This window comes from Brassica oleracea, chromosome C2, assembly GCF_000695525.1.
Source record: "Brassica oleracea var. oleracea cultivar TO1000 chromosome C2, BOL, whole genome shotgun sequence".
NCBI lineage: Eukaryota > Viridiplantae > Streptophyta > Magnoliopsida > Brassicales > Brassicaceae > Brassica > Brassica oleracea.
This window is the reverse complement of record NC_027749.1, coordinates 47354531-47366470: the sequence shown is the minus strand read 5'-3', so window position 1 is coordinate 47366470 and position 11940 is coordinate 47354531. Positions and strand designations below refer to the sequence as shown.

Below are 11940 nucleotides of genomic sequence, written 5' to 3'. Positions count from 1 at the left end.
TTTTTTTTTAAATTATAAATTACTAAAACTATTAGTCCCACAATGAAAATTTTGTTATCAGTAATTTAATTTTTTTTTCTATAAAAGATACAAATGATCAAAAAACTATATGAGTAGAAATCATCATTTAATAGACATTAATATTAAAAATATACTAAAATATATTATCTATATTAGTATCATTTAAATTTAATAACATATCCTATCAAATATAAAAAAAAAAATATATTTTTTGGATTAATAAAATTGATTTATATGTTCGCATCAATTTAATTATATATATAATAGTTACTGATTTTTAATTATATAATATATATTTATTATTTCATAATATGTAAAAATATTTAATACATAAAATAATTTATATATATAATGTTAATCCCGCGCAAGGCGCAGGTCTTAACCTAGTATAGTATAATTGTAAATCCTACCTCCAACCCCAAACACCCTATAAAAACTAAGCCCTAAATCCAAATCTATCTAGTTGTATTCCACCCATACCGATCTCTCCCTGAGTGAGTCTTTTGCATATCTTTGGTTAAGAGATCTTTCAAATCAACTAGACACTCACTATGCATCCGTTTTGATTTTTTTTCTTTGCTTTACAGGTTCTTGCAGGATTCTGGACTCAATGACACAAGTATGACCCATTTGACTTGGTAAGTATCCAAAACTTTTGTCCTTTAGTTAAGCTAAAATGGTCTCTTGATGCTTAAAATGTTTTGTGGAAAACTATAGGGGTCTTGTCAACGACACTTACAGAATGGACCTCATCCTTACACACCCACCTTATCTCATCACGCTCGCTTGCATTTACATTGCTTTTGTTTACAAAGAGAAATACATATGGACATGGTTTGAAGAGCTCTCTGTGGACATGAACATTGTAAGCTTTCCAAACTGCACATTTGATCATAAGGTCTTGTTTAAATCATTCATTTGGTATGTTCTGACCATTTTGCAGGTGAAGAATATCGCAATAGAGATATTAGATATCTATGAAAACCACAGAATGTTCACTGAAGAGAGAGTTCACGCCGCCTTCAACAAACTTGCTACAAGTCCATAAGAGTTTTGATTTGTCTTATGTTTTTGTTCCTTTGAGAAAATATATGTTTTGCCAGAAGATTCTGTCATGAGATCACTTCGTGTGTTGTACATTGGTTTTGGTTCAAGCATGTCTTGACTATGCACAATATAAAGTGGTGGCAAATTAGCTAAAATATAGAAGTAATTGAATTGCAAACAGAAATTATAATAGAATCATTCATCTCAGTAATATAGGAAGAAAGTGTTCTGTTCAGAGAGGAACACTGTGTAAGACCACTGTCTCTACAGTGAGACCAGGTCCAAAACCAAACAAGACACCCCACTCCAACCCTTCTCCTGTTGTCTCTGCACCATCCTCTACTGCCCTCCTCCTCATCTCGTCAAGTATGAAGAAGACACAGGCACTAGACATGTTTCCATACTCGCTCAGGACATGACGAGTGGCCTTCATCTTCGCTGCCTTTAGTCCTAGCTTTATCTCAACGTGATCCAAGATGGCAGGGCCACCAGGGTGAGCTATCCAGAAGAGAGAGTTCCAGTCACTTATCCCAAGCGGTTTAAACGCTTCCTGTAGACACTTCTCAATGTTCTTTGAGATGAGACCGGGGACAGTCTTCAAGAGATGGAAGGTGAGTCCCACCTCCTTCAGATGTCCTTCTATGGCTCCTTTAGAGTCAGGAAGGATGGTCTGTGCAGCAGAGACCATCTCAAAGATTGGTTTCTCTCCCGCAGAGGTATCAGGGTCTGAACCAACGATCAGTGCAGCCGCACCGTCACCGAAGAGAGACTGTCCAACAAGGGAGTCTAGGTGGGTCTCAGAGGGCCCACGGAAGGTAACAACAGTAATCTCAGAGCAAACAATAAGTACTCTAGCGCCGCGGTTGTTCTCAGCTATGTCCTTGGCCAAACGGAGGACAGTCCCACCAGCGTAGCAACCTTGATGGTACATCATGACACGCTTAACAAAAGGAGAGAGGCCGAGGAGCTTGATGAGCTGGTAGTCAGCACCAGGCATGTCCACACCAGAGGTGGTGCAGAAGACAAGATGAGTGATCTTGGACTTGGGCTGGCCCCACTCCTTGATAGCATTAACTGCAGCCTCTTTGCCTAGCTTAGGGACCTCGGTCACCAAAATGTCCTGCCTAACGTCCAAGGAAGGAGCCATGAAGGCGCATATGTTGGGGTTGTCCTTGAGAAACTCTTCAGTCAAGTGCATGTAACGTTTCCTTATCATTGATTTGTCGCCTATTATATATAATAGATAAAGTTCATGAGTAAATGTGAATGAATATAATATATGTGTGTGGCAGAATGAAAATGAAGACGTACACATGCGCTTGAACTTCTCCTTGAGGTCGGTCATGTGTTCACTGTTGGTGATGCGGAAGTAGTAGTCTGGATACTCTGCTTGGATCACTTGGTTGGGAGGGTTGGCAGTGCCTATGGCCAAGATGCTTGCTGGTCCATCACCTCTTTGTGCCTTTCTGATCTCATCCAAGGACAAGGCACCCATCACCATTGTAATACTGATACCAGTTTGGTTTGATTGGAGATTGATGTTTTGGTTATGTGTACTATGCAATATTTATAGTAGTGGAAAGCGGAGTAATCTATAATAAACCTAGAGATTATGCAAATTTAATAAGGAGAAATGAGAAAGGTGTGAGTCAGGTAACTGTTATGTTTTATTTATATATATTTTGGGCAGCAAAGCCTGTTTATTGCTGTTTGAAATCTAGAGGTATTTCAATAAAATCATAAGAAATATTTATGATTAAAGATTCGATGGAAATTCAAAATCTCTGCTTATTTATTGATTTATTTTATGATCTACTCTATTAATTTACATTCTTCTGTTTTATTTACTTATTAAAAGGTTGTCATTTAAATTTTAAATGGTCCAACAAAATATGTAACCGTAATTGGAGCATTATAAATACATTTATTATAAATCAGTTACTACAATGATTCTATGTTATGTACGATTTTTTTTTTATATTTAGTAATTCCAATTGAGTAACAATCGTAATTCATTCATGTATTTCTATACCATGTTTTTTTTCTATACCATGTTGCATCTACATTTTTCATGATTTCATAAGTGATAAAAGTAAAGATGAGATGTCAAAAAGGTAAAGAATTTACCATAATAAGTCATCATGTATATAACATATGTATATAGTATAGGGTATAATATATTTTTTATTATTAGATATAACTAGGTAAGGAACACGTGTGATATCACACATGAACTCATTTTATAGAAAAACATACCACATTTTATCTTGTATACAACTATATTTTTTTTGTATATTTTTTATTGATAATATTAAAAATCTATATTTTATTTATAAGTTAGTTGTAGTAAAATTACAATTATATCAAGACCAAATAAGATATGTCTAATCATTTCTAAATTTATAATATAAATTATAAAATTAAGATATCTTGTTTAGTAACATATTCATGATATTTTTGAAATCATATAAAATGTATGTACAGTCAAAAAGTATTTGATAAAAAAAGTTTTTCGTATTTTAAGCTAAGAACATAAATAACAAATAAAATATCTTGTGTTTATATATGTTTATTCAAAATCTTTGGTAATGGTTTGAAAAAATGGATATATCTCTCTTTATTTCTACAAGTTATTTGTTTTTAATTACTATTTGTCAATACCTACAACTTCTATATAAAAGTTGAGAGTTCCAATGGTTAACAACCAAAGATTGCAATGGTTAACCAAAAGTTATATAACGATTAGCATCAAAAGTTGCAATGGTTCATCGCTAAAACCTATCATTACTAATAGTTGTAAGGATTAGCACTAAAAATTGTAAATGTTCATAAGTAGACTCTACCATTACCAATAGTTGCAATGGTTTATCATAGTTGTAATGGTTCATCACAAAAAAATATCATCACTAAAAATAGCAATAATTAATAAATATATAATATTATAAAATAATTAAATTACTGATGAAATCAAGTTACATGAATATTTTTAAACAAAATTAAGATTCTTTAAATGTATATAGAAGTTGATATGAAAATGAACGAAAAGACAATTGCTTATAAACTTATGCAATTTATAGGATAAAAAGACACATCTTTAAACATGTTATCAATCCTTTTAAAATATATGCAATTTTTTAAAAAGCATATACTTACGTGAAAAATAAGTCCTTGAAAATCTAGCAACTTTAAAAAATAAAAAGACCAATATGCTTAGACATTTGACAACTTCTTAAAAACAAATGCAATGTTTAGGATGAAAACACCTCCTTTCGTTGGATCAAACAATATTTTTTGTATTATGAAAATAGATACATTAAACTTTTGAGATGATAAATGAGAAAGCAAACAATGTTTTATTTGAATTGTTGTTTTATCGAAAATTCACAAGGACATGTGTTTATATGGTAGAATTATTTGAGAAGTTGTAGGTCCAAAGTTGAATGACGGTATGGCATCATGGATGCATTATTCTATGAATCTCAAGTGGTAAATTAAAACGTGATGATGATATGGTCGAAGAAGGATAAGGAGCTAAATTTTCAAAGGTTGTCGTCGTTCGTATCTTCAAGAGAAGGAAACTCTTCTGTTCTGTTATGTTTTGCTTTTTGATCATTCTTGGTTTTGATTTGCATGTCGGGAATAATGGAAAAAAAATACGGGAAACCCTTCATCTCAAGTCTCTGAACCACGTATCTCTTCTATGTCAATCTGTGGAGGACTCCATGAGCTTTTACCAGCACGTTTTAGGTTTTCTCCCAATCCGGACACCTGGCTCTTTTGATTTCCATAGCGCTTGCAGCTACAAGGAAACATCACGAACTCCGACCACTACTTCTGAGAATAGAGGTCATCGGTAAATAATTGACAGATTAGGGACGTTATAGCGAGTAAAGGAAATTGTTCTGGGCATCTTGCCAGAGATTTCCGATGAAAGTGTTTGGTCAGAATGTTTTTGAAAATTCTCGTCGGTACTTTCTCGTGAAAGTGTTTGGTCAGAATGTTCTCGGAAATTCTCGTTGGTACTTTCTCGGAACGTTACGAGGCCACGATCGTCTCCGTGAGTGGTCGCAAATTTTGATGGAAATTTGGCAGATATTAAGTTTATTTGGAATAAGGTTAAAAACATTGAAAAAAAAAAGAAAAAGTTAAAAACATTGTCAAGTATTCATCGGAAATTCCGAGGATGACACATGGTTCCGTCTGAAAATTTTGTATAATTCCACTCTTTTTTCCTTTTTGTCAATGTATATATCCACTCTTGTTGCCATGGATATAAAGAAAGAGAAAAATCAGAAACAAAAATTTGAGAGAAAGTTAATAAAACTTCAGATGAAAAGAATTGAGATCTTAATTCAGAGGATGGTAAAGCTTCTTAAGCTTAAGGTAGTGGAAAGTGACATCCCATCATCGACAAGAAGAATTATGATTCACCTGTTATGAGGGCTTATTGTCAAATAGACAATTTTGGAAGCATAGTCAAAAATATATCTATGATTTTGACATTATTAAGTGAATAACACTTTCTTCCGTTTCATGCAGATTTTTTAACCTTGTACATAGAAGGTATTCGGCAAAAGAAGAAAGTTGGTGACGTTGACGATTAACACATGTGGCTAGGAAAAGAACATGGTTGTATTATACTAAACTACATCTCGTTGAATATAGTATAGTCGGCTAATCAACATTTTTATTTTTACTCATATGACACAATGGCGAGTTAAATCATGCATATAACACGACATCACTCAATTAATTACCACATACATGAACTTCATTTCTTAAACATGAGAGGAAAGAAAAAGACGTAAACAGAAGAACAACGATGAAGGATAATTAATTGAAGACTTTATTTTTCATGTACGATATATAGTATAGATCCTCTAAAATAGTATATAATATATTATTTATTTCATTTGCATACGTAAATTAATAAAGGTAAGCGTCATATAAAGATAGTAGAGAACTGATACTGAATTAATAAATAAATAAATAGTATATAGATTCTACATATAGTATAATTGTAAACCCTACTTAACCCTAAGTCTAAATCAATAAAATCTAAATCTTTAACTTTAATCATTAACCCTAAAACTATATATAAATATAATCTATAGTTATAATACGAAGAATATGTGAATAAGAAAAATAAGGAATTCCATTTGATGCAAATGGTACAGAAATACGAGAGCGTTGTAAATTATATAATTTGGTAGTTTAAAGAGAGAAAAAGAATAATATTTCTCAATCATTAAATAAAAAAGAACATAATAAACTTTATATTACTTATTAATGAATATTGCGAAGAAGAGAAAAGGTACGCCATCATGTTCCATTTCATTGAAAAGTATAGAAATACAACGAGAATCTATATATTAAATAGTATAATAGTTTTATGGAAATAGTTACATTTACACAAATAATGCTATGTTATATCTTTTTCACTAAACATAGTATAGTTGTGAGTCATCTTCTACATATACTCATCTTTTCCCGACACGGCACACATTCATCGGTCCACCACCATTACTCTTCATCGCCAGATTTACATAATAACCCATGTCCAAGTTAAGAATGTGTTTGTTCCAGTCTTGCTTGCAAATTAATAAGCAAAACAGAGCATGAAGACAAAAGGTGGAAGGAATTGATCTTTTGATTCCATGGAGTAATGGCTAATTGGATACACCATTGGAAAAAATTAATAGAGATAAATTGATGATGAGAGTATAAACAAAGTAATAAACAAATGTAGATGTTAATTGTGGACATCTGAGAAGAGAACAAAGAAGAAAGGAGAACATGTAAACCAGTGATTGGTCAAAAAAAATTTTAGTTACTAATTATTAAATTTTATCTTGTTGGAAATGGAGATGAAGATCTTGGAAGCTTTGAACTTCTATCTTGTTGTATTCCACCCATACCGATCTCTCCCTGAGTGAGTCTTTTGCATATCTTTGGTTAAGAGATCTTCCAAATCAACTAGACACTCACTATGCATTCGTTTTGATTCTTTTTTTCTTTGCTTTACAGGTTCTTGCAGGATTCTGGACTCAATGACACAAGTATATATGACCTATTTAACTTGGTAAGTATCCAAAACTTTTGTCCTTTAGTTAAGCTAAAATGGTCTCTTGATGCTTAAAATGTTTTGTGGAAAACTATAGGGGTCTTGTCAACGACACTTACAGGGATGGACCTCATCCTTTATCCTTATACACCCACTTTATCTCATCACGCTCGCTTGCATTTACATTGCTTCTGTTTACAAAGAGAAAGACATAAGGACATGGTTTGAAGAGCTCTCTGTGGACATGAACATTGTAAGCTTTCAAAACTGCACCTTTGATCATAAGGTCTTGTTTAAATAATTCATTTGGTATGTTCTGACCATTTTGCAGGTGAAGAATAGCCGCCTTCAACAAACTTGCTACAAGATAAGAGTTTTTGATTTGTATTATGTTTTTGTTCCTCTTGAGAAAAATATGTTTTTGATAACTATCTTGTGCAAACTTGCTACAAGATAAGAGTTTTTGATTTTTTGCAACTCAATTATTTCCATATTTTAGCCAATTTGCCACCATTGTATATTGTGCATAGTCAAGACATGCTTGAACCAAAACCAATGTCCACTGAGATGAATGATACAGGCACTGGACATGTTTCCATACTCGCTGAGGACATGACGAGTGGCCTTCATCTTCTCTGCCTTCAGTCCTAGCTTTATCTCAACGTGGTCTAAGATGGATGGACCTCCAGGGTGAGCTATCCAGAAGAGAGAGTTCCAGTCACTTATCCCCAGCGGTTTAAACGCTTCTTCAAGACACTTCTCAATGTTCTTTGAGATGAGACCGGGGACAGTCTTCAAGAGATGGAATGTGAGTGCCACCTCCTTCAGATGTCCTTCTATGGCTCCTTGAGAGTCAGGAAGAATGGTCTGTGCAGCAGACACCATCTCAAAGATTGGTTTCTCTCCCACAGAGGTATCAGGGTCTGAACCCACAATGAGTGCAGCGGTGCCGTCGCCAAAAAAGGACTGTCCAACAAGGGAATCCAGTTGGGTCTCAGAGGGCCCACGGAAGGTGACTACTGTAATCTCAGCGCAAATAATAAGTACTCTAGCGCCACGGTTGTTCTCAGCTATGTCCTTGGCCAAACGGAGGACAGTCCCACCAGCGTAGCAGCCTTGATGGTACATCATGACACGCTTAACAGAAGGACACAGACCAAGGAGTTTGATGAGCTGGTAGTCAGCACCAGGCATGGCCACACCAGAGGTAGTGCAGAAGACTAGATGAGTGATCTTGGACTTGGGCTGGCCCCACTCCTTGATAGCCTTCACTGCAGCCTCTTTGCCAAGCTTAGGGACCTCGGCCACCAAGATGTCCTGCCTAACGTCCAAGGAAGGAGCCATGAAGGCGCATATGTTGGGGGTGTCCTTGAGAAACTCTTCAGTCAAGTGCATGTAACGTTTCCTTATCACTGATTTGTCGCCTATGATAGATAATAGATAAAGTTTATGAGTAAATGTGAATGAATATAATATAAATGTGTGGCAGAATGAATATGAAGACGTACACATGCGCTTGAACTTCTCCTTGAGATCGGTCATATGTTCACTGTTGGTGATGCGGAAGTAGTAGTCTGGATACTCTGCTTGGGTCACTTGGTTGGGAGGGTTGGCAGTGCCTATCAGGTCCGTGCCTCTCATAAGGCAACTAAAGCTAATGCTTTAGGCCACATTTAAAAAAAAATTTGGGTCAGATTTTATTATTCTGTGTACAATAATTTTCATTTTATTTGGTTTGATCAATACAAGTTATACAACAAATCAACATGTTTTGTTCATCTCTTTTACTAGTTTCAATTTTATGATATACTCCATCCGTTTCAATATAGATGATGTTTAGAAAGATTAATTTGTTTCAATTTACATGAAGTTTTGAGATTTTAAGGTTGTTTTTAACTTTATTGGAAACTATTCAATCAATTAGATTTTACTGTCTCTTTTATAATTGGTTAACTGATTTTAAAATTATATCTTTAAAATACATTTTTAGATAAATGTAATTTTCTTAATCTTTGTGCACTACTACAAAAAATCAAGTATTGTGAAACAGAGTTCTCAAAACAGCATTAAAAGAGAATTTAATTTTTGTCGGATTCCATTTTTTTATGTTGTAGTTATCAAAATAAACCTAAAAGGAAATTTAGCATAACTTCGAGTGCTTTGTTCATCTCTTTAACTAGTTTCAACTTTTATGTTATAGTTTCCAAAACAATATTAGAAGGGAATTTAACTTTTTATCCGTTTCTATTTTTATGTTGTATTTATCAAAACACAATTAAAAGAAAAATTAACTTGAATTTGACTACATACATAGTTATTGTTTTAAAGATGTCTTATTCTAGTTTTTTCTTTGTTAATTTTTTACATATAAAACTTTCAAATACTTAATGTAGGTTCATGATCCACAGAAAATTGAATGAATTAATGTCACATGAAAAAAAAATAACAAAAGAATATGTTATATTATAATTCTAACATTTTCAAAAACTTCTATTATTTTATTTTATTAAGGCCACATTTTTACAAAAATGTTTTAGGCCACAAAAAAATTCGGGACGGCACTGGTGCCTATGGCCAAGATGCTTGCTGGTCCATCAGCTCTTTGTGCTTTTCTGATCTCATCCAACGACAATGCACCCATCACCATAGTAATACTGATACCAGTTTGGTTTGATTGGAGTTTGATGTTTTGGTTTTGTGTACTATGCAATATTTATAGTGGAAAGCGGAGTAATTGTACAATAAACCATGAGATTATGAAAATTTAACAAAGAGAAATGAAAAAAGGTGGGAGTCAGGTAGGTACTGTTATGTTTTATTTATACTCCTTTTTGGGCAGAAAAGCCTGTTTATTGCTGTTTGAAATCTAGAAGTATTTCAATAAAATCATAAGAAATATTTATGACTAGAGATTCGAAAGACATTCAAAATCTCTGCTTATTTATTGATTTATTTTAAGATCTACTCTATTAATTTAGATTCTTCTTTTTTATTTACTTATTATTAAAAGGTTGTCATTTAAATTTTAAATGGTCCAACTAGGTCTGTTCAATATGGTAAAACCGAACCGTACCGAACCGAAATAGACAATATGGTTTGGTTTTGGTATATACCATATAAACCGAATGGATATAATTTTATAAAAACCGTAGGATTTGGATATGGTTTGGTATATAACCGATTAAACCGAATAAACCGAATAAAACCGATTAAAAGTAGAAACATGTAAATATATATCTATTTTATAACAATACATGAAAATCTATTTGTTATATAAGTTAAATTTGTGTTAATAACTATTACCATAATGTTATAGTAATAAAGAACCTTATATAATTTGTAAAACACTTGAACTATAATTAAATAACAATACATCGCAATTCAGACATCTTATTTTCTAAGTTTTTTTATATCTTTTTGCTTTATTTAAAAACTTTTCTTTCATGTTTCTGTTTTGTTTCATACTTTTATTTTCAAAATTTCAGGCTCTGATTTTAATTATAGATTTGATGATTTTATTTGATGGTAGAAGCATTTTTACGTTTTTGTTCATTTATTTGAACATATAATATATTTTTAATAAATGATTGTGTTGACAATATGACTCTAAAATTCATTTTATATGATCTCAAACTAAATAATTATGTTTTTTGGTATAAAACCGAATAAACCGAAAACCGACGGTATATAAACCGAACCGAACCGAAGTAAATATGGATTTAGAATGGTAGTTATATTTTACTAACCGAAATACCGAAAACCGAAAAAAACCGAACCGAAACCGAACCGATATCCGGATTGAACACCCCTAGGTCCAACAAAATATGTAACAGTATTTGGAGCATTATAAATACATTTATTATAAATCAGTGACTAAAATGATTCTATCTTATGTACGAATTTTTTATATTTAGTGATTCCAATTGAGTAACAATCGTAATCCAGTCATGTATTTCTATACCATGTTATATTGCATCTACATTTATCATGCTTTCATAAGTGATAAAGTAAAGATGAGATGTCAAAATGGTAAAGAATTTACCATAATAAATCATCATGTATATAACATTTGTATATAGTATATTATATAATACATGGCTCTGAACCGTAATATTATAATACAATCAAATTAGATATATATTTTATTATTAGGTATAATATAGAAATAACATTTATTTATTGTATCATTTCGAAAATTAATACTATTAAAACATAAGCAAATTTTATCTACTTGCAAATAGTCTAAGCTAAACCATTTCATTTATTTAGTTTTATTGAATACAACAAACTTAGTTATTATTAAATATACACAAAATCTTAATATATTATTTAAATATTTTCAAAATAAGATCAAAATATATTATTGAGTATCTTTTCTAATATTGCATTTAACAATATATTTTAATATCTTTTTATTTAAAATATAGATATTTATTGTTTTAATATTTATTTTAAATAACTAAAATTCGTAATTATTTTCATTTATTACATATGCATATTAATTCATTTTGATTTATTGGATAAGAAACAAAATTTCTTTAAGATTTATATATACATAATTCATATTCATTATTAAATTATTATAGTAAATAATATATAACATAACTTAATCGATTTACTGATTGTTTTATAAGTTATAAATAAAAAGAATTACATATACATAATAACATATATTCATACAGATTACAACATACTTCAATTTATTACTGCAAAATATTAAAATAAGATATTTAAAATATTGAATTAGAATATTAAAATATAATTTAAATAATTGAATTTGATACATACAATACTAAATTTAGTTGACA

General features: G+C 31.8%; 3 protein-coding genes across 3 annotated transcripts; 1 reads left to right on the top strand and 2 right to left on the bottom strand.

The window, feature by feature from the left end:
- The first annotated feature begins 620 nt into the window (after nt 1–620).
- On the top strand, nt 621–1069 carry LOC106324441 (cyclin-C1-2-like). The gene is made up of 3 exons (XM_013762408.1): nt 621–659; nt 739–886; nt 965–1069. The coding sequence occupies exons 1-3, from the start codon at nt 643–645 to the stop codon at nt 1067–1069; spliced, it is 270 nt and encodes an 89-aa protein (XP_013617862.1). The 5' UTR covers nt 621–642.
- A 231-nt stretch (nt 1070–1300) lies between these two features.
- Nucleotides 1301–2569, bottom strand: LOC106324842 (chalcone synthase-like). Its single transcript, XM_013762833.1, has 2 exons — nt 2380–2569; nt 1301–2295 (listed from the first exon to the last, which is right to left on the bottom strand). The coding sequence occupies exons 1-2, from the start codon at nt 2567–2569 to the stop codon at nt 1301–1303; spliced, it is 1185 nt and encodes a 394-aa protein (XP_013618287.1).
- Nucleotides 2570–6548: 3979 nt separating this feature from the next.
- LOC106324440 (chalcone synthase-like) lies at nt 6549–9779 on the bottom strand. The gene is made up of 5 exons (XM_013762407.1): nt 9701–9779; nt 8641–8751; nt 7696–8556; nt 6987–7006; nt 6549–6659 (listed from the first exon to the last, which is right to left on the bottom strand). Exons 1-5 carry the CDS (start codon nt 9777–9779, stop codon nt 6549–6551), a joined length of 1182 nt encoding a protein of 393 aa, XP_013617861.1.
- Nucleotides 9780–11940: the final 2161 nt, after the last annotated feature.